Source organism: Amblyomma americanum, chromosome 11 (assembly GCF_052857255.1).
Source record: "Amblyomma americanum isolate KBUSLIRL-KWMA chromosome 11, ASM5285725v1, whole genome shotgun sequence".
Taxonomy (NCBI): Eukaryota; Metazoa; Arthropoda; class Arachnida; order Ixodida; family Ixodidae; genus Amblyomma; species Amblyomma americanum.
The window spans coordinates 19,476,621-19,498,295 of NC_135507.1; the positions used below are offsets into that span (position 1 = coordinate 19,476,621).

General features: G+C 48.0%; 1 protein-coding gene across 4 annotated transcripts in view; it reads left to right on the top strand.

Annotated features, from left to right (window-relative positions):
- The window catches only part of LOC144111059 (uncharacterized), an 84,457-nt gene extending 63,210 nt beyond the window's left edge, over positions 1-21,247 (top strand). For 2 of the 4 annotated variants that reach the window (XM_077644178.1, XM_077644179.1), the window contains exons 2-5: positions 9,747-10,076; positions 11,676-12,127; positions 13,072-13,447; positions 14,163-21,247. In XM_077644178.1, the coding sequence (XP_077500304.1) occupies positions 9,763-10,076; positions 11,676-12,127; positions 13,072-13,447; positions 14,163-14,568 (1,548 nt within the window). In that variant the 5' untranslated portion in view covers positions 9,747-9,762 and the 3' untranslated portion in view covers positions 14,569-21,247. Of the gene's footprint in view, positions 1-9,746; positions 10,077-11,636; positions 12,128-13,071; positions 13,448-14,162 lie in introns of all 4 variants that reach the window. The other 2 variants (XM_077644176.1, XM_077644177.1) reach the window with 2 other exon arrangements.
- Positions 21,248-21,675: the final 428 nt, after the last annotated feature.

The following is a 21,675-nucleotide window of genomic DNA, read 5'->3' on the forward strand; positions in this document are numbered from 1 at the left end:
AAAGAAAGTACAAAAAACGCGACGAGAGAAGGGGAAGCATCGCGTAGAAGGCTAACCGCGACAAAAACGGCCGAGAAAGCAGAAGAAAACACCAAAACGATCGTCTGCTTTTTTGTCCCCGTGGCCGCGAGCGACGACGCTTTTGGCTCGAAAGGAACTACAATAACAACGGTGTGTGTCGTCGGTGTCGTCGTCTGCTTGTTTTCTGCTCGCGCTAACTGCGGGCTACTAGAGGGAAGAGCGCAGCGCGCTTCAAGGGGAACGAGAGAGGGACGTCACGTGGGAGGACTGTGAGAGGATAACGAGTGAAAAACAAAAAACAAAATGGCGGCTAGTAAAGCCTCCGGCCACGCTGCGCGGCGTGTGGCCTTCCGGCCGCCAAGCGCGAGAGTGAAAGTCCCAATCGGGTCGAGGCTATGCAGACGACGGCGAGCGCGCGTGCGAACGAGACAGGAAAGCGACCAGAAAAAGCGAACGCGAAGCGAACTTTGGGTAGGCGCGTGCGCGCCAAACTCATGGCGGACGCAGTAAGAAGATTCTCTGTGTGTCTCGATTAAGGTAATCCGTGTGGTGCTTTTTAATCGTGCCGACTGCGAGGCATAGACGACTCTCAAAAGTGCCTAGGGTGAAAAAAGGCGCCATCGTCTGCGCGAGCTTCTTGAGGTATGCTTCATCCTCACGTGGAATGTCGGGAAGTGCGAACTTCGTATTAAAGCGATAGCGTTAAAGGCCCTGTTATCCGGAAAACCCGGCGTCGGTGTTGTGAGCGAAAAATCACGAGCATTACTCTGGCAGGCGGTGCCCAGAGAGGAACCTAGGATTCAGGTGGACCACCTGCGCCTGTTCCGTCTTCTTTCTTGTCCCTATTGCTGCGCTGTTTTTGTTCTTGAGGGTAGTGGCGATCCGGTTAACAGCTGCACCACTGCACCAGGAGGGGTATGAGGACATCCAGTTATCTATGAATGTAAATTAGAACATCGATTGCTGCATATGTGGGAATTAACCCATTACGTTATCGAATCATACCCCTAAAACGGAGCTTAAGTGGCCCCTAAAATAATGGCTTGGCAAAAACGTGGATAGGATTGCAAAGGTGGCTGCGCCTGGCTATTGGTCGCCAGTGATTGCCTAGTCATTCGGCTATTATGTATTCTTAACTGTATAAATACAACACGTAAAGACAGTATTTGTACTAGTCATGACGCCTGTAAGCTATTCGTGCAGTTAAGGAAATTTCTGCAGGATACGTTTCGCAACTTTGCTTCGAGAGAAAGCCAGATTTCTGTAGACGAATCCAAGTTTTCGGCCAAAAACTAGCGAAGCTAATGCAAAGTGTATGCTTTCCAGCATTACTTTGATAGTCGGAGCACTCTACGAAACTAGAATAGACAGTGACCCCTCTTTTCTCTCTCTGTAGTTTTGAGAAATTGTATGCACCTTAGGGCCCATGTATTGATAATCGGGCTTTCTGGTTGGCTCAGAACTTACAGGCCAGCTGGTCGTGCCACTAACGTCATTTACATGAAAGGTTCCATTCGGAGCACGTCTCCGGGACATAGTCAGCGCGACGCTGACGCGTCGCAAGCGCTTCGCAGACGCGTCCCAAGAGCGTCCCAAGGGCGTCGCAGCAGTCTGATATTCCACAATCTTTTTTTGCCATTCCTCTGCGTGAACAATAGCGAAACAGTAGTTTCCACACGGTTCAGTGCGTTTATTGAAGTTTTTTTCTTTGCTGTTCTGTTTGTGTCGGGAATCCTTACGTTGTGAAATAAGGAGTCTTGCCTTGCTTTTCATTCCCACTACAGGCGTAAGCTTTGAGCTAGCGGGGTGATTTAACAGTTACGAACCACCCTCAAAGGGTGAGAGCTAGTAAAGGAGCTGTAACGAAATGCCCGCTATTTGTGTATGGGCGTCACAGTAAATGCATTCTGAAGTCAGCTACATGCTAAGGGAAAAAGAAAAGAATGAAATCAAAGAAAGAAAGAATTAATGAAAGGAAGAAAGAAGAAAAGAAGGAAAGAAAGAAGGAAAGAAAGAAGGAGGGAAAAAAGAAAGAAAGAAAAAAAGGAGATAGAAAAAGCAAAAAATGCGGTGAGCTAAAAATGCACTCCATCCCCTTTCTCATTCTCCTTTTTCAGCGAGCTCTCACACCGCAAACACACACGCCTTCTCCTTGACACTCCAGCTTGTGCCGCTTCCTTGAATGCAGCGAGGTCTCCCCTCTGCTGTCGAAAGCGAAACCTTCGCGGCGGCGGCGGAATATCGGAATCGATTAGCGGACCAGCCAGAGCGGCAGCAGCCGAGACCTTGTTTACCAACACGGCGTCCTCTGGCGGCTGCGGCGAGGTTGGAACGTTGTGAGACGGCGTCGCTTATTCGAGCTGTCGCCCCGCGTCCTCCAACTTCCGCACGGTGTCGCGGTGCGCGTGCTCAGCTCTTGGGCAACGATAGCCGGTAGTTTATGGCAAGAGTTTACGGAATGGTGGTCTCGGGTTTGAACCCCGGACCAGGACGAATTTTTATTTAACTGCGAAGTTTCTGAGAAGGCTGTACAGCTTTCCTTTGTAGTCGTATGACTGTGCTCGGGTGGATGCCAATGATTAATTACTCCCTTATTACAAATCCTTTTCGCCTTGGGGGATTCCCCTAAACGTTTGACCACCAGTATCATGAGGGGTGGTTCTCTCGCTAGGAAGTGGCCTTCACTGAGAACCCGTAAGAAATTTTTGGAACCAGCAAGAAACAACTAAGGAATGTTTTCCAGGTCGACAGAGCCACTCGAGCCGAAGAATGAGCACCATGTCCAGCATTCTTTGACAACATTTTTGATACTGGAATATTGTAACGTAGTGTTATAAAAATATTTAAGGCAATGGTCCAATCTTTCGATGCGTAGCAAAACCTTTCTTTTAAAGTTTTTCCATCTCTTGACTCGAGCAGTTAAGACTACCGTAGAAAACCAATGGGAAACGTTTCTGTCGATAGCAGTAACCTTAATAGAAAAATAAATGAATGCAAGCCTGCCAACAGGAGATATATGTATGTATTGACTGTTATAGTGAAACTTTACAATATATGAAAAAATTGCTTTGAATAACGCTCTTGTCTAGAATTTCTGGGTATGGTTGATAACGTGCTGTCGGTGCTCGTAATGAGTAGTGAGTAAGCCTATGGTTAGCTTTGGATTGGGCACACTCCTCAGAGAGCGGCTGTGGTACATCCTCGCTCTCACGTCGTCATTCACTGAGAACCTGAAAGTTTTGAAGCTGTTTCCAGTTTTGCATCGTCGTTTATAAATTTGCATGTGCTACTACTGGACATTGGATCAATGAATCATTATTTTCGATTGCGAGCAACAGCGTGTGATATGATGGACACCATAAACAGAGGACCTCTCAGAAATTTCGACCACCTCAAAGTTTTTTTTTTTTCATCATAATCATCCCTTCGGTTCAATGCACAGCAGCAGAAAAGCATCTCCAATATCCGCTCAAAATAACCCTTTCCTGTGCCGTCCGTAGAAACCCTATTACCAAAAACTTCCCAATATCATCACGTTTGCCGCCTGCTCTGTTTGCCTTTGTCTCGTAATCTACTCCGCTACCTTCAAGAGCCAACAGTGCTCTGCTCTACGTATGACATGCGCTCTTTGATTGCCTCTCCTTGGTTTCTTCAGCGAGGCTCCTTTCCGTGCAACAAATACTCAAAACACGGCGTATTTGTATTTGTTGTTGTTCTTTTAATACCTCCATCAAATGCTGTCGCCGCGGCCGGGATCCAACCCGCAAACCTACGCTGAGCAGCCAAATTGCACAGTCACTACACACACACACTGCGGTGGGTACAATGCATTGTTCCATTGGAAACTTGCAAATCACGGGCGAATAGAGTAGAGCTCAGAGATGTGTTTGCTTGCTTGAGGTCGAGCTCTATTTGCTGAATTGTCGCTCGACGCATGTATCTACCGCTCTAAACACGAATTGCCTTATAAGGTAGTCAAAAGGTTGTAAGCAGTCCTTTAGCGCACTCCCCATGAGGGGAAGGGTACGCTGCCCAAGCCCGGGGGTAGATTTTCATCGCTAAAAATGGAGAATACTTATGGTTAGCAACGAATGTAGATCCCCTCTTGAAACCATGCGGAGTTCTTGCAGTTACCAGGGCTCTAGCCGAAGTTTCAAGCTCCGCTATTAGTTAACCTGAAAACCTCCGGTAGCGCGTCTAAAAGACTCCTTCCATTCGTAACTGCATAAAATTACTATGCTTAGAAGTGCGAATATTCCTTCCTTGCCAAAGGCAAGCATTCCGTATAACTTCGCGAACGAACTCTACCCCAGAACTTGGGCAGCATAACCTCCCTGTGAAAGAGAGTGCGATAGAAGGCAGTTTACTCTCTTTATACTCCCGTCAAGTTTACAGTGCAGCAGAGAGTTGAATGAGCAACTAAATGCGCCCGAGGCATCTGAGTATAGACTAGGACACCAAGGCAGCGCTTCCTACTATGTTTTCCTGTTGTTTGGCGGGTTTACACTTCTACGAGCGCGGTCACAAACAGAGCTGTATACACACAGGGCGCGGTTTATCAGATGCCTCAGTGATCGCAATCGGTTAACCGACGCCGCAGACGACCGGGAGATTATATCGCCTCTCGCAGTCTGGCGACGTTTCCTCGAAGGTGACGCAGACGGGCCACTTTCGAGAAAGAAGTTGGACTAATCGCCTTTCCCAGGGGCCCAATAAACGGCAGCGATTGTTTTAACGCGCCCATGCACTCCCTGGTCTAACAGGATCACGCGACCTAAAACGGCACATTAGGCTGGCACTGGAGCATTGTTAATTTGCTCTCATTCCGCCTCTTGGGCCTGGCTGGCATGTAAAGAAGTGGAGTGGATTAAAGCTTTCTTCATATACCTGTAGTCACCTTAAATAATCTGGGACGCCGTAGCTGTCGTTCAGCTGTTGAAGACGGAAGGTTGGTGGCGTGAGATAATGAACTGAATTATAAATTATCAGGAGTAGGCGAATTCCAGTTGGCGATTCAGGTATAGTATGTTCAACGCACAACTCTAAAAAAAAAACGCAACAAAATTTTTTTCCTTCATACACTTTTAAGAACGCGCTGTCTGTCTCCAGAATATTGAAGCAGCTGGAAAGACACTACAAAGAAGTGGTAGGGGCTTAACGTAGTTATACCCAGTAGACGTGCGAAAGCATATGTTTGGCCTGATTATTGGTTCATTGTTTTGCTCTGCTGGGTCGTCGCCACGCCTGGCGGCGATATTAGTTCGATAGTAGTGTTAGCTTAGGAAGACGACTCTGTGCAATGCACAGCGCGAAGGCATGCTGCTGTTTAACACTAGGCGTGGTCGCCTGTGGCAATAGCATTGTGCTCTCGTGCACTATCCAGTGAAGCTGACCTGTTCGCGCCGCCGTGGGTTAGAATCCCAGTCACGGCAATATTTGTTTTATTTATTTCTTTAAAATTGATCTGCACAAGGTCACCCTCAAGTTAAAGCTTTACACAAACTCGGTGAGCCGCTCAGGCCTCCTGAAGCAGGGCTTTCGCACTGAAAGAAAGCTCACGGCGCTCTGTTGGCTTAACCATAGCAGCACGCCGCAGCTTTTGTCAAGACATTTGGGCGACAAAGAACGATCCGTGCATTTAACTAACGCGCTAACAAAACAAGCCGCAACACGACAGTGAGAAAAAATAAGTGGGGGGTAGGGGGGATCACAATAGCGAAGGCAGGGAGCTCTCGAAGGAACGTGACCACTATCTGCAGCCGACTGCGATTGGGCAAGAAGTACATTACCGAAGGTAAGAAAAAGCGAACGCGTAAGAAAATACCCTCAGCATCACCGGTGATGATCATGGGGGAGGCTAAATAGATCTTTTGGGCAGTGTTTACCGACCGCCTCTCCCACTGCTTGTGGCCCGGGGCAGCAAACGACGAGAACCAGTAGCCGTCGACCGTCGCAGGGCTAATCTGCCGCCGATCGACCACGAAGGTCCCAGCAACTAATAACTCCCTTAGAACCTCCCTCCCGCTAGCGAGAACACCACGAAGAGAGGGCGTGCGTGCGCCGTGAATTGACTCACGACTGGTAGAAGCAGCGGCAGGAGCAGCAGCCTGAGTGGCCGTCGTCGAGAGGGAAAGTTGCCCGACCTTTACTCGCCGATGCGAACGCTTTCGGTACTCGGCCCTCGTGCATCGCTGCCATTACACGGTCGGCCTAAAGGAGGGAGGTTTAGGTGGAGAAGGACTAGATAAGGATGCCTTTCACTGACCGGGCCTTCCGTTTGCCTTTTTCTTTTTTCTTCGCTATTTCGCTCCCGGAGTTTCTTGTTTTCTATTTTTCCCGTCCCCGTTTGCCTTCGTATACAGCGCGCGGTTGCTTTTCTGTCCCGACTGCTCCTTCCGTAGTGGCGCCTTGTGTGTGCGTGGGTAATTGAGGAAAAGCGTACGGACGCAGAGTACGCAGGGAGCCGGTGTCCGCCGAAGACCGACGAACGGGGTGCTTGGGCAGACAAGTCAGTTCGAGTTCGATACTACGGCGGGCATTTCGACTGCCACCGCTTGAGGTTGCTGCTGCTACTGCTGCTACTGCTTCTGGTCGCACTACTGTTACTGCTGCCACTACTGCTACGGCTTCTCCTGTCATTATTACTACTGCTACTACTACTGCAACTACTATTAGGCCCTGCTTCCCACACAGCTACTATTTAGTATTGATATTGCTGCTGCTTGTGTTATGCTTTGCTGTTACTCGTCATCATCATCAATCTCACTGCACCCACTTCAAGGGGAAATCCTCTCCCATATCTCTCCAATTAATCCGGTTATATGCTAGGTGCGGTCACACTATCCCCGCAATCTTAATCTCATCCGTCCACCAAACTTTCTGCTGCCTCATGCTATGCTTGCCTTCTCTTGGAATCCACTCCGTTACCCTTAAGGACCATCTTGCCTTCGCATTGCATGCCCTGCCCAAGTCCATTTCTTCCTCTTGATTTCTACTAGGATGTCATCAACTCACGTTTGTTCACTGACCTACTCTTGCTACTACCCACTGTAAGCTTTAAAGCGAAGTTAGCTGTCCACTCACGAAACTTGTTACATATGCAGACTGTAGCTTCGAACTTAACGCTGACTTCTCCTGACGAGCCAATTTGTCTGTAACGTTTTTGCTCCAGTGAACACGTATGCCATCAGTACAAATGAAATTAAAGACTTCAGTTAAGTTTGAAATTACGCTAAACTGCGAATGCGCTGCTTTTGATCGGGATAATTGAGCTGTTCTTGTCGTGAAGGTGACAGCTAGGCTGGTAGTTGACTTATGCTGTTTGTGAAATCGCAATGTCGGCCAAAGTTTCGCTATAAGCGGAGGTTCTTTAAAAGGGTGGGACATCACAAGCACGCGGTACGAGAATCCCGGAACTGGAAACCACTTTAAGGGAAGCGTTAATTAGAGCAAAATTCACAAGAGGCTATTAACGAATGGCAATCGCAATCTGCGTTAGCCTTTCAACTCTAATGAGGCTAGTTCAAGGTCAGAATTTAGGTGGCGTCACCGACTACGCCAGCACCTCCTATTTTTCGTGCCGAAATAAAAAAAAGGCACAGCTGAATTCGAAAAGTCAAGTTCACTCCCTACTCTGCGTAGCAATCGTGTCTGCAGAATTTGGCAACGCCAGGCTCATTTGCGAAGTCGAGGGAATCTTCGCACCTGCTTCGATAGTCATTCCGACGCACTCGATCCGACGCTGGGATAGCAAGCACTACTCGCGTTCTTTTCTGCGTGTTACTAATATTGGTGCTCGCGTGATGTGTGCTCCAGGTCGGCCTGTTTTTGTTCCTTCCAAATTTCCTGGCGCTCGAAAAATTTGGCCCGCGCTATCCGTATGTGTAACACGAAGGGAAGAAAAAAATCAACAAGAAATGAGGTGGAACTGTTTTTTTCTCTGCCAAATCTGTATTCCCGTATTTACGTATAAGAGCAGTTCTTCATTCGCGGTTTTTTGTTTCGTAACTGAATGCGGCCTGTGGTGAAAAATTGTTCTTGATGGAACCGCCGTGGCGCGCTAAACATGTGCAGCGCGCCATGTTGGAGCTTTATGTTAGATATATATTCTTTTTTCTGGCAGCCCAAGAAATGTTAAGAGTAGAGAACTTAAGGGCTTTTCACGCTCGCTGTGTAAGAAGAAGGGTAAGGGACCAATCATCCGAAGGGATCAGTCACAAGTGAACGGTTCGCCTCAGCGCAGCTACCAATTAAAGGTTTATAAGTTCTTTGTCTCGATAATTAAATAGTTTGTGTTGGAGCTGGAAACAGGCCACCATAATCACAATAAGGCAGCTCATATCTGTGTATCTATGGCCATCGTCGTCACTATCACGGTCATTCGCGGTAACGAAAAATGCAGCCACACACCAAATATTCGTCTTATGAACCACGGCCACGAAACCATAGTTGATAATTCCAGAATACTACGGCTTTCGGGACCACAATTCCCGACTTCGGAACCACTACGGATTTTGGAACTCTTGAGGCACCGGAACGTTAATGACTTCCCAAATTTGTCAGTGACATTTTTCATCACTGTGGCATCGTTCATGACCAGACGAATTTTTGTCTAAGTTGTGTGTATTATCATCAGTGAATTATGGTCATGGTCCTGAAGAACAAGCCATACAACCGATGTGTTTTTTATATCGGTCTATCGTCGTTTATAGAGTAAAGAGGTATAAGCAATTTGGAGGGGGACATCTTTGTTGCATACATAGCGGTGGTATTCCCTTAAAAATGGGCGAAATGCTCACAAATCGCTGAATTGTAAGCAGTTCCCGTTAGGGTGAATAAACTCCAAACGACTTTCGCCGAAATAAACACAAACTGGGCTCTTTATTGCAAAATTCAGCGTTTCCTTTCTAATTGCTTGTACACTTACACCTGTGAGCAAAAGTAAGCAACCTCCCCCTGCCCACTTCCATTTGCTTTTTCACCAAATTAACTGTTATATTGTCTTCATTGTAGAGTGAGCAGTTGAGGAAGCAGATTAAAACCAGTTAAATTAACGTGGTAATGCTGTTTTTCTCGTAGGACGGTCGTGATTATTTTGATCGCTGTGCTAAAATGTCGAAACACCTGTTCCTGCACACGCCTGGTAAGATTGCACTATCAAGTCACCTATTTGTCTGTTTGATCATGTCTGTACTTTGTAATCATGGAGAAAAATGTCGAATAAAAAGAAACGCTAATCGTCAAAGAAGGGCCATCTATTAGAGCTCCGCCAGCCATCATGAGATTATTGCAGTTCAAAAAAGTGGCAGGGCTTAAATGTAGTTAAATGGAGTAGTCACGCCAAAGCAAGAAGCCTCAAGGGTACCAAGGCCACCTTCAAGGTCAGCCTCCCATTGGCTACAGCTGGCGCGACACTCCTCCGAACTAACCCGAGCTTATACTCGAGTTACTCCCTAGGCTTCACACAAACCGGAGACTCACATCTGGTTAACCTCCCTGCGTTTCCTTTTCATTCTCTCTCTCTCTTGGCTGGGACCATGTTAAGCGCTACTTTCGCACTATAATTCTCGAGTCGAGGTGTGGGGAGTTCATCTTTCCGCTGCTTGCGGGTGTGTACGTCTGTCGCGAATATGCGCAGTCCATCTCAGTGACGTTTCCCGCGTCCCCTTTCCCCCCTCTTTCTTCTTCTATCGTTCCCTGTCCACGCTTGGGCCAACTCCCGGCAGCCCATGGGCGTCTGCCATGATGGTCACTGAGGGAGAGCCCATCGCCAAGCAGCCCCGGCCGGGCGAGTGGCTCTGCTCCATGGCGGCGGTGGCGGCGTCGGCAGCCGTCGACCTGCGCGCCCGCGAGCCGCTCTTCCCGACGCGCAAGCAGCGCGAGTTCATACCGGACAACAAGAAGGACGACACGTACTGGGACCGGCGGCGACGCAACAACGAGGCCGCCAAGCGATCGCGCGAGAAGCGCCGCCTCAACGACATGGTGCTCGAGACGCGAGTGCTCGAACTGGCCAAGGAGAACGCCGTGCTGCGCGCTGAGCTCGCCGCGCTCAGGTGAGGACGGCGTGCACTGTTTGTTCACTCTTAGAAGGGCTCGTTGCTGGGCGAATTGGTACGTACAGCCTTTGTCAGAAGTAAAGTCGTGAGGCGGACTCCGATAGCATTCATGGGAGTCTTATATATCGCAGTGGGCAGGACCATAATTCTAACCTTCAGGTGATTTGCAAAGCTGGGGATGCATTACGAACCACACGGTGTGGCTTGGGAGAAACCCCCTGGGCTCTAAACTTTTGACAAAGGGTGTACATGCTTAAAAACAGAATACTACTACAGAGAGGAATTGGAATCAGTGCAGAGGACTCGGGTTCGTAGTTGGGCCATTTGGTACGTGCTTAGGAAGAGAATTGGGCTACAGGGAGGAGTCGGAGTCAGTGCAGAGGACACGGGTTCATTGTTGGGACATTTGGTACATGGTTGTGAAGATAATTGTGCCACAAAGAGGACTCAGAGTCAGTACAAATTACACGAGTTCGTTGTTGGGCTACATGGTGCATGTTTGGGAAGATAATTGTGCTAGAAAGAGGATTCGGAGTCAGTACAAAGGGCGCGGTTTCGTTGTCATTTGGTACATGCTTAGGAAGAGAACTGTGCTACAGAGAGGACTCGGAGTGCAGTACACGGGACAGGGGACACATACTTGAGAATTAGGCCTATGTCTGGTTCTCAAGGACGTTGTTGACTAGCGCAAGAAGGCCAATGCAGAAAAAAATATCCCTCAGAAAGACTTCTTGTGGGGGCTAGTTGGTGTACGTTCAGCAAGAGTATTCTGGAGTCGTGTTAATTTTGTGTTCTTTGTACCCAGTGTGGGTTGGTGTTTGCGCCATAACTATATTGCTAAACTCGTTTATTTTGTGCTGAATTATACTAGGTGCCATATTCACTAGCGCAGACATCCATTATAGTCTCGGCGGCCATACCTATTCTATGTCTTGAGTAACCAAAGGTCTCAATATAGAGCCGCTGATTCCAGTTGAAGATAGTGGTGCAGTCGCCGCGGCGATGTGTAACTATAACCTTTCGCTCACCACCTGAAAGGCTCAAAGCGTGCACTGCTTACATTAAGTGCATCGCCCTGAGGCAGTTGTACTGTGATAGAAGCTCCTAATTTCTACCAAAACAGGCAGATGCCTGACAGGCAGATGCCTGACACATAATACATCTAGTACGCCTAAAGCTTTCAGCACAAAAGTAATAGGTAGCTATTTCCTTGAACCGGTGATGAGAGGAAGGATTGTGTCACTGCACAGCTACTCCCGCATAAAAATTGTGTATAGGCTTTCTATGTACTTCTCATAGACTCTATTGCCTTCCTGTAGATATTTAATTTTTTTTTATTTTAAGTGCATGACCACAAGTCTATAGATTGTCTTTAGACTTTCTGCAGGATTTCTATTGTCTGTAGACTTATCCATATGGTCGCCTACAGAACGACTATAAATTTTATTGACAAAAGTCTACTGACAATCTATAGACTACGTAAAGAATTTTTTGCAAGGGCTGTTCGCTCTTCCCCGTCTGCGGCTACAACGTTTTTTCCTCCTTGCTTCTTTCCAGCGCTCAAAATCCTCCCAAAATTAACGTCTCTCCCCTCAGGGACAAATTCGGAATCCGCGGTTCGCTCGTGGTCGAACAAGCCCCTCAGCAGCACCCGGCCGATATAGCGGCGGCCACCCACGTTCCGGTACCGGTTCCGGTTCCGGCCGCGGGCCTCACCGACCTGCGAGGGCGCCGGAACAAGTTGCTATCCGCGCTACTTCCGGCCCTGGTTCCGCAGTCTCCCGCTTCGGCGTCGGCCCCCCAAGCCCTGACCACATCACCGACACCATACGTGACGTCCCTGGCGCAGCAACAGCAACAGCAGCAACACCAGCAACACCAGCCGCACCACAATCACCACCATCAGAACCAAAATCATCACCACCAGCAGCTGACTCAGCAGCTGAATGGACAGCACCAGCCAGCCCTGCTGTGCGCAGCACCTCCCCCGGCCCTGGACGACCACAGGACGGCGGCCACGGACCAGGAGTCGTCACCGTTGTCCTCAGGTTAGCGGAAGTTTGTCATCCGATGGAGAGATATCTGTCTCACACGATTATTAGAATTTCGCTGGAGTGTGAGCTTGCAAAATTGGAAAGACTTATGACCTTAGGTATTAGTAACGTTTATTTTCATGTGTGAACTTGAGCAGACACCGAGGGTTATTGTCGTCCCTCATCCACTTGAAGAGGGACTCTTCTCTAGGGGTCTTGAGTCCGACTTCCTGTAGTATCCTGGTACCTGAAGCATTTGTCCTTGCGGACGTCTAGAGCGTGTGGGCGTGCACTGGGGCAAAAGTCTCGATGACCAGGATGAAGTAGGAAGTTGGAGTCATGAGGTGGAATTCATTGTTTCTTAAGACCAGAGCTTCCTCTTCCTTTTGCGAATGGAACTTTTGCCCAGACATTTATTTTGTGGTTTTTGTTCCGTACGGCTGCATACTGCGCGCCTTTATTCAAAGAAACTTTACATTCTTAAACGCCACGCCTCCTCCTAATATCAGACCTTCTCGGCTTACTAATTGACGCCAACCATTGTGCAAGACCTTGGATAATATTGATCTATGGTGAATCAGAGCGAACGTTATTGCACCACTATGCGTTTTGAATGTGAATAGACATATGATGCGGAATAGGACATCGATTCTTCTTTTTGAATGTCTCTGCGTTCTTACCCTCAAATGCGCCGACTGGGTGGTGTCGCGGTGGCAGTGGCAGCGCGCCGACGCTTGGCTCACCGAGAAAGGATGGGAAGAATCGAATTAGAATGAAATCGAGTTACAATCGTTTTTAGTGTTGGCGTGCTGCAGAAAGTGAGATTGGGAGGTGAGACCAGACAGTTGAGAAGGGGAAGACACCGAGATAGGGTCTCGATTCTGCAGCTAATGTAGCAAAAGCTGATGACGATAATAGCGATGATAATTTCTATACAAACATCTCTCCTGTTATTCCAGGATCATGGTCCTCGGCAGAGGACAGTCCTCCGGCGCACCACTTCAGCCTTCCGCACAAGCTCAGGCACAAGTGGCACATCAGTGGCTCGGAGGGCGGTGTGGTCGCTCCGCCGGGAAGTGGCGCGGCCGTCGTCATCACGGCCTCCGCCATGGTATCCAGCAACGGCACCGTCAACGGGAGCAATGGCAGCAGCGGCGGCTTGTCGTCGCCCGAGTTGCGTTCCTCCTCGTCGTCGTTCCACGGCCGCGAGGATACCGCCTCGTCGGACGGCGACAGCGGCGCCTCGAGCACGGACGCACCCTCTCCGCGCCGGGACGAGTCCTCGCGAAAGAGCCGCAACGGCTCGGCTGCGGGGCACCACCATCACCACCACAGGTGCGGATCCCTTACCGCCACTATTGCGAGGGCGTTTTCGACTTGACGTTCGCGGTTGGTTGGGCCTCTGCTGGACATATTATAACTAATCAAGTAGAGAGGGCACTCGCTTTTCAATGGTTTCTTTTGAAAGAAACGGTTTGCTAGGCTTACACGGATGGATTGACCTCAGTGTTCATGGTCCATGGGGTACACAGTAATCATTTAAGAAGTTGTACATTAAGAATGGCCTGAGCCTCTCCGGCACCTGGCCAGTCAGTCTAGCCGCTATATTTAATCTCCGGAGTCTAGTTCGAGGAAGAGCTCCACCATGCCTTTGTCTAATATCTTTTGTTGTAGTGCTACAGGTTAGATTAAATTAGATTTGAACGCCGCGCCGTGTTAATTGAGTTTTGTACGCAGAACGGCAGTGAAAGATCGAATACTGCACTTTTATTCAATATGAATCGTAGGTCGCCTAAATTAAAGACTGGCAGTTTATTCAGTTAGCCTCATTATTTGCTAAACTCTCTAAAATGCTAACTCTGCAAATGGACACTGATGGAAACCTGTCACACAAGTCAGCATAGACAAATAATTTGTTTGCATGACAGTACTCACGACGGACAGCGACGGTGACACGTTGCATTTAGTAGTGCCAAGCTCGTGTGAGATTTTGTTGTTGTTTTCCTCGACCATTAACGCTAACGTCGGTAATTGCCCGCATTTCGTGCAGGTCGGCCCACTCGCGGTTAGACCTGCAGACGGAGAACTTCCAGCTTCGCTCCGAGATGCAGCGGCTGGCGGCCGAGGTGGCCAACCTGCGCGACATGATGATGAGCGGAGGTCCGTCGCCTCACAACGGGGCGCCTCCTCCACCGCACCTGCACCCGCTACAGGCCGGACCCGGCGGAGAGCTGCACGCTCCCGACCACCCGCCGCACCTGCAGCCGCCACCGCACCTACAGCACCTGCAGGCGATGCAACAGTTGACCTCGCCGTCGCACATGCACCACCACCACAACGGCGGAAGCAGCAATGGTCGCGGCAGAGCCGACGAAAACCGTTCGCCGCCCGTCGTCAGCAACGGAACGCCGGCGCCCTCTATGAACGGTAGTCGGGAAGACAACCCCAGCCACTGACGGAACTGTGCCACCTCCCCGTTTGCTCGTCCTTAAAAGCCAAGGTGCTCTCACGCTTTTGTCTTGCGCGCCGCCGACTTGTGAAAGGAAGAGGCACTAGAACAAACTGCGCATGCGCGGTTGGAGCCGTTGAGCGCACGTCACTTCCCTTCCATCGCACGACCGGAAGCTGCGGCACGCGTGCGCGGCAGCGCTGCTGGCACACGCTCGGTTCGCTCCTTTCCGGTTTGACGTCATCCTTTTTGCAAGCGCCAGAATGACGCCAGTGCTGTCCCTACGCCATTTTAAGGAGACTAAAACACGCATGCGCAGTGGCTCTGGTCAGTTGATGCCATCCAGTCCGGGCACGCGCTGCTTGTAGCACTTGAAGAAATGAATGTGCGCGTGTGTGTGTGCGTGTGAACACGCAAGCTTTCTGCCACTGACTAAACACCTGGCACCACCACCCGATGTTTGCGGCCGGTACCACCGGTTCCGTCTGCAGTCTTCACAAAAATGGACAAATTGTGCAACCCGGATACGTCATATTTTGCGCTTGACGCTCGTCAAATGACTGGGCGCTCACGCTCCGTGCACCCTTTCCCTGACCTGGCTGTCTTGCCGGCCTTCATCGTAATACCAGGACCCGTGGGCAATCTGCCAGTAGTCCGTGTCCCGCTACCATCTCCACATGTGTGCGTCCACGTCCTGCTGTGTCCTGGCTCTCGCAGCCGACGGCATCTGCAACAAACGAGCAGCTAAAGAACAACAAAGCTGCTGGTCCATCAGCCAGTGGAAAACCAGCCGTGTCGTAACCTAGTACTGAGCCTTCCGGCGGTGGAAGCCATTGTGTTCCCTGACGCCATCCAGAAGACAGCTAAACCCTACCGGCGCTGTCACCTCGCTTGTTCTTGGTTCGTCCGCGTCGTGATCGTCAAAGTGACTGACAAGTCGGTGCTGCAATAACCAGCCAGCGAGACCTTCCTGCCATCTGCGTCAGTGTCACTGTCTTGTGCAATCCAGTCAAGCGGTCGTTCGAGTCACCCCTGCGTGTCGTCAGTGACTGATGACTACCTACTGTCCCCATAGTCGCATTGAGTGGTTTGCCTTGGAGCAAACAGGGTTTCGAAGATTTCTTTTTCGGGGGTCCCATTCTGGGCGGTCCCGATCTCAGTGTAGGTCCTCACACCGCGTCGAAGTTCTTACATTTTTGTGCAGCAAGCCTCTACGCCATGGAAAAAGCACGTTGAGACGAGATACATCGTGTAAAGAGACAGTTATTGCCTTAATAAGGCGGTTGTATGTCACCAGTGATGAAACATTACCAAATACGGCGACTATTGTCGTGCAAGACGTTCCACGTCACTGTGCTTTTTTTTTCCTTCCATGGCGCAGCGGCCAGCTGCGGTGAACTTCGTCTTCTGTGGAGGCATGGTTGATCTTGGTTCCGTGAACAGTGTTTATCTATGCGGCATCAGTTTTGTCACTGCCTTATATTTTTCTCACGTTATTATCATATTTCATGTTCATTCTAGTTTTATCAACCTTTAGCATGAAGTTACCACGAATTTCCGCCACACCGACGTCAGCACCGGATCTAAAAGAATCGCGGTTATAAAAAGACTCGTTGTGATTCTCCGCTGATTGTCGCCACGCCCGCGCTGTGCTTTTATTTATTGTGTCGAGAGATCAGCGGAGAGCCGCGGACGACAGCTTTGGGCTCCTATTCGGAAATTAACACAAAGACCACGACGTGGGCGGAAGAGGAGAACCTGGAACAAGACCGGTATGCGGGGTCGATACTACTGGATGAGCGGTCAGGCATCCGCCAGCACATGTCGAACAGCTTGCAGGCAACTGAGCCACAAAACCCCGAAGTCGATAAAACTCGTCATGACAACTGAACGCCACACCTTGCAGAAACACAGGTGACCGTCATAGAACAAGCACTTTCCAGTGTCTTCAAATGACATGACTTTGGCGTGACCGTGGTGAGGTTTCCAACCTGGAATAATAAGAAATAGCTGTTTCAAAAACTTCTCCGCATTCACCGGCTTTTGTCAATGCAATAACTAAAACGCACCAGCTGGTGAAGGTTGGGGCCTTCAAGGCAATCAAAAGCGATCGGGACATAAATTCATGCCCGATGATACACGGGGCACATAATTACATCAGGGCTTTGTGCTTGCCGTGAGGCCCGGGCCTAACGTTTAGCGTCATTTGGTCTTTATCTTTAAATCATGAAGAGGTAAAACAAATTAATTTCCGACCTGTGTCTTTCTTTAGGTATAGTATTTAAAGAAACGTTGATTAGAGATCAAGCTCTCAGACAACATCGCAAGTCAGATGACTTCCTCCTGGATGTTTGTGACCCTAATCATCTCTCGTGACTGCAGCCTTGCACAATCTCACTGCAGTCACTTCACGGTCACTTCGTGCTGGGACAGTGCTACTGAATCTTGTCCCATTGTGAGCTAGCGCGTCACCTTAGTGGCGTAGCTTACATAACTGAGGTGTACAGAAGGCCCCTCTTCTTGCCAGGAACTTCCAAGAGTTCTTATACCGGCCACTGTCCACTGTCTTCGATGAGCTCGGAGTCAGCAAGAACGGTTATTCTCAGCTTGCGGATGCATCCAAATGGGAATTCGAAAGAAATACGTAATACTACACTGGCAACTCCACAACCATATTTAGTCTTGTCTGGAAGAGCATTTCATGAACATGCTGACTCTGCGAACTGGGCGTCAGAGCAAAACGGAATAAAGCGCAGCCCCGTAATACAAACTGCCGACACCAGAAGACCAAGGTATGACCGTTTTCTTGCCGACGAAGTTCCGGAAGGCCAGTAGGTTCCAACACCTGCCACGTTCATGACGTCACTCAAAACTCTGGACTTCGCATCATGCCTATTTGGCAGCGTCAGTCAGAATATGGGCATCCGGCCGAGCTTGACAACAGCGAGACTTCTTAGTGTGACGGAAAAGCGAACAGGGTGGTTTTGTCGTGCAAACAGGCGTGCAGGGGGAACGCGTGATGGCACAGATACGCTGTTTATACTTTTTTTGTTTCAAACGTGTTGTGCAAAGACAAGGACATTGACGAACGCTGTATATCGATACCGTTCTCTGACTCTTCGAATTTTTTTTTTGCTGTTGAGGGGTAAAGAAGCCGATCATTTGTGGTGGCTTTCTTCTGATGACTATGAAGGTGACGTGAGTGTTTTTGTGCGTGTGTGCGTGTGTAAGAGTGACCACTGCGTGGAGAACTGTGTCACTACTGTAAAGAAAAATGACGTGGACACTGCACGAAACAGTGCTGGTGCTGCTGTAACGCCCTGTTTGCCTGTTTATAGCGAGTTTTTCTTCATCTCCTCCAACTTCTGCACGTTTTCGTTGTTCTTTTACGACTGCATTTCTACGCTGTAAGAAGGTTGCTATTATTATTTTAGTTTTTTTGCTCCCGAGGTGAATTTTCCTCTGGTTGCCTTTGCCCGAGATCTTGAGAAGTCGGCGCAAGCGAAAGGCAATTCAGCCGGTTTCATGTTTAGTAACAATGTTCTCTTTGATCATGGCGACGAACGCAGGAAGGGGTAATTGCTTATCACTTTGTACAGGCACAAGCACTATTAAAGGGAACATTTCCACCTAAGAATTACACTCAGAATTCACAAAAGTAATTATTACTACATGATCAAATTTATTTTCATATCTTCATGAGACTTTCAGAAAACAATATGATCACTCACTTAAGTGAAGACGACTTCGACATCAAACCGACAATTTCAAACCCATACTTGAGTATAGGTGTTAATAGCCTGTTTCCTTTAGTTCTGGTTGTAACTGTACTTCTTTGTAATCAAAGTTGTGCCTCTCGCTTCCTGTAAGCCCACCTGAGCAAATGTGTCGTGCTATAACGGCTTACGTTTTTAAGCCTACCCATTACAGCTACAGTTCTTCATAAGCCCTCTTTTGAGAAAGAATGCGTTATTTGCAATCTGTGCAACTTAGATGTTTAGCCAAATCTATGCCACTGCAGTTCGCTGCACAGCAAACTAGTGCCCTTTGGGGTGCTTATTTTATATTCTGGTTATTTTCTCTTGATGCTTAATGACATTGCATTAAATCTGCTATAATGAATTCCTAGCGATTACCGGAGGCGGCATCCATAAAAATAATTAGTTTTCGTCGATTCGTTTCATTCTAGAACCAAACACTGAGGTCTCTAGTTTGATAGTTATTACCAAATCTGATTTCCTTCAATCGCCAGTTTTACTGACGCTAAAACCAGCGAGGCCTGCGCGTGGAGGTTAACTAACTAGTAACGCGTTTGGCTCTTCACGCTCCAATCTCAGCTCTTCTTGTGTGTCAGCAGTGTCAGATTTCCTTCCTTGCCCTTGCCTCTGCAGTTGCCTGCCTCGGTTACAGTCAAAACCGACATCATAAGACGAGAAATCTGCGCCTGTTTAAGGGTCTGGAATTCGATGGTTGGTGTATTCGCAAGCGTTGCTCAAGCACGCGAATTACACTTAAGACCAGTTAAGGAACACAGTAGGGCAGGTGATCTTACCATTGAGGTGATCTCAGCTTTAGAACTACGCTGTACTAAGCAATTTTTCAATTTTTTTTTGCCGCGTTATGTTTCTTGTTAATGCCACTTGTTCAGTGTTTCAATTGCTTTAGTAGCGGCTGATTCGTTTATTTACTGCCATACCTGTTTTATGTTAACGCCACGGATGTTTAATCAGGTTAGAAGTGCCTGGAAGAATCAGTTTTTGTCGTCAATCGATGTTATTTCTCCTTCTTTTTAGTTTTGTCTCAAATGTCGAGATATAGTCAATAAAAGTATATCATCGGCTGCTTTATGCTGTTCTTAAACTCGAATAAAACAAGTAAGACTAAACTTTGTTTGCATTGAAAGCAGTCCTTCTGTTGTTTATGTGCACAGTTTCAAATTTCGCAGCCAGCTAGTTCGCTTTCTGCAAAAGGTTGATGGGTAGTGGAAACATGCTGACGTTTGTCCTTTCACGACTTAAATTCTAGGCACAGTCTTCAAGATTTCACTTTGACAACAGCGCCACCGCCAAATATGCGGGGTCGGGATTTTTTAGGACCGGCAACCGCCATCTTAGCGGTTGAAATGCCAGCGCTCCGGTGGTCGTAACAGACGTATAACGGACGAGGTTGTCTGAACTGTACAGATATACTTTACAAGCACATCTCAAACAATATTTATTTTGATCGTCTGCTCACACAGTAGGCAGACGAACGCAGCCGAGCAACTGTGTGTGCTCTAAGGCTAGGCGCAAGTCGCTTTGTGACGTCATTAACGTCAAGTACGGGAGCTTAGACGAGCCGCTCGGTTTATCAAATGTCGAATTCCAAATGCATCGTATGCGGACGGTGATACGGCAATATCTCTTCTTAGCATAGTTTCCTGTCTTGTGTTCATATGAAATGTCGCTGATGTGCCTTTCTCTAATCCATTGCGCATCCTTTCTTATTCAGCACTGTGACATGAACCATTTTGAGGAGTGTCTCTTTATTTTTATAGCTTCACCTATCTTTCCTTATTCTTTGATCAAAATCGTTTGTCTCTAACTTAAGCTCGCAGGCAAAAAGAAATTCTAAAAAGGTCAATGCGGATGATACTGCGGTCACAGTCACAGAAAAAAACCATTTTTATTCTTCTGTGTTTGCTATATTAGCCCCGGTTGCTAAAAAAAATGGAGGTGCTGATTCGGTATTACTTGGAATACAGTATAACACAAAGGAAAAAAATCTGTTTATCATTCAACAAACATTTCTGTCCAAGTGCAGGCGTTGTAACTACTTGGCAATACCATGTTCAGCCGCTTTTCGGGTTCAAAACCCTGTGGCACGTTCAGTTTAAAACTGTTAGCAGAAGAGAGAAGTTCAAACAACGCCACCTCGCGCAGGTCTAGCCGGGTGTTTCCTGTAGTGTCGGACTGCACTGTAAACAACTGTTTTGGCAAAAAATTGTTCTTCACTTCCGATAAGCTCATAACCGGAAGTGACGCATTTTATTTTGGAAACACCAAGACAAGCTCAACTGGCTGGCGATGAACGATAGAACGGCAGACGACGCGTAAAACTTACTTTTGTCGTCTGCAACGCTTTTGACAACAGTCTCCGGGATACCGCCTGCAACAGAATTTGTGAGACAATTTAATGGCACGAAGCACAATTGCGTCCGTAATCTTTTCTGTTATTTTTCTTTTACATTTGTGGCATTATGTTGCAAAAGTTTCTGATAGAGTTCGAAAATTTGTTTCTTGCAGCCTGTCATTCGCGCGAGCATTTGTTGGGAATTTTTGTCTTTGCTCTTGTGAAGCTCGCAAATCTCATCGATCACCTATGTGTGCTCTGATATTGTCACCTCGCACAGAAAGTGTTATTAATTTTTCGCCTTGCCAATATTGTGGGAAAGTGTGTTGTGGAGCGAAGGTTGTTGACAATTTCCTTGCCTGTCCGTCGCACATGTCAACTTTTCTTTCGGCCTCCGTCTGTCTCTCTATCTCTCTCCATGAAAACCAGAGACACGCTCTGCATGCGGTTCATGCCCCATATATGAATAACCGTTCGTCCAATCCTGTATTGTACACAGTCTGTCAGCGTGGTTTTTTTCGCGTTCATGGCGGATCGACAATAAAGAGAAGTAAAAAAAAATTATATGCGTACAGAAAACTTCGTCTTGTGTATTTCTTGCTGGTGTGGTGAATGTGCCACCTGGCAAATATGGCTTGCAAAAATTTGGTTTATTTTCAGGGCAAGGTGTTTAGCACACATACCCGGTAATTTTGGACAAAAGCATTTTTCAACGGGAAATAGCTTATGAAACAATTTTTTTTTCATATCCTAGATTTAATTATGTCAATCAATACATTCTCAGAGCTCCACTCGGCAGGCTTGCATTTTTCTGCTATTCAAGTTTTTGCTGCCGCCAAAAACGTTTCCCATAAGTGTTTTATGGCAGTATTAACTAATTGGGGCCATCGATTTAAAAAACTTAAGAAGAAAAGTTTTGCTACGCATCGCAAGAATACCATTACTTTAACAGGCAAACCTCAAGAATGCTGGACTTGGGTGGGCACTAAGGCCTGCTATTGTT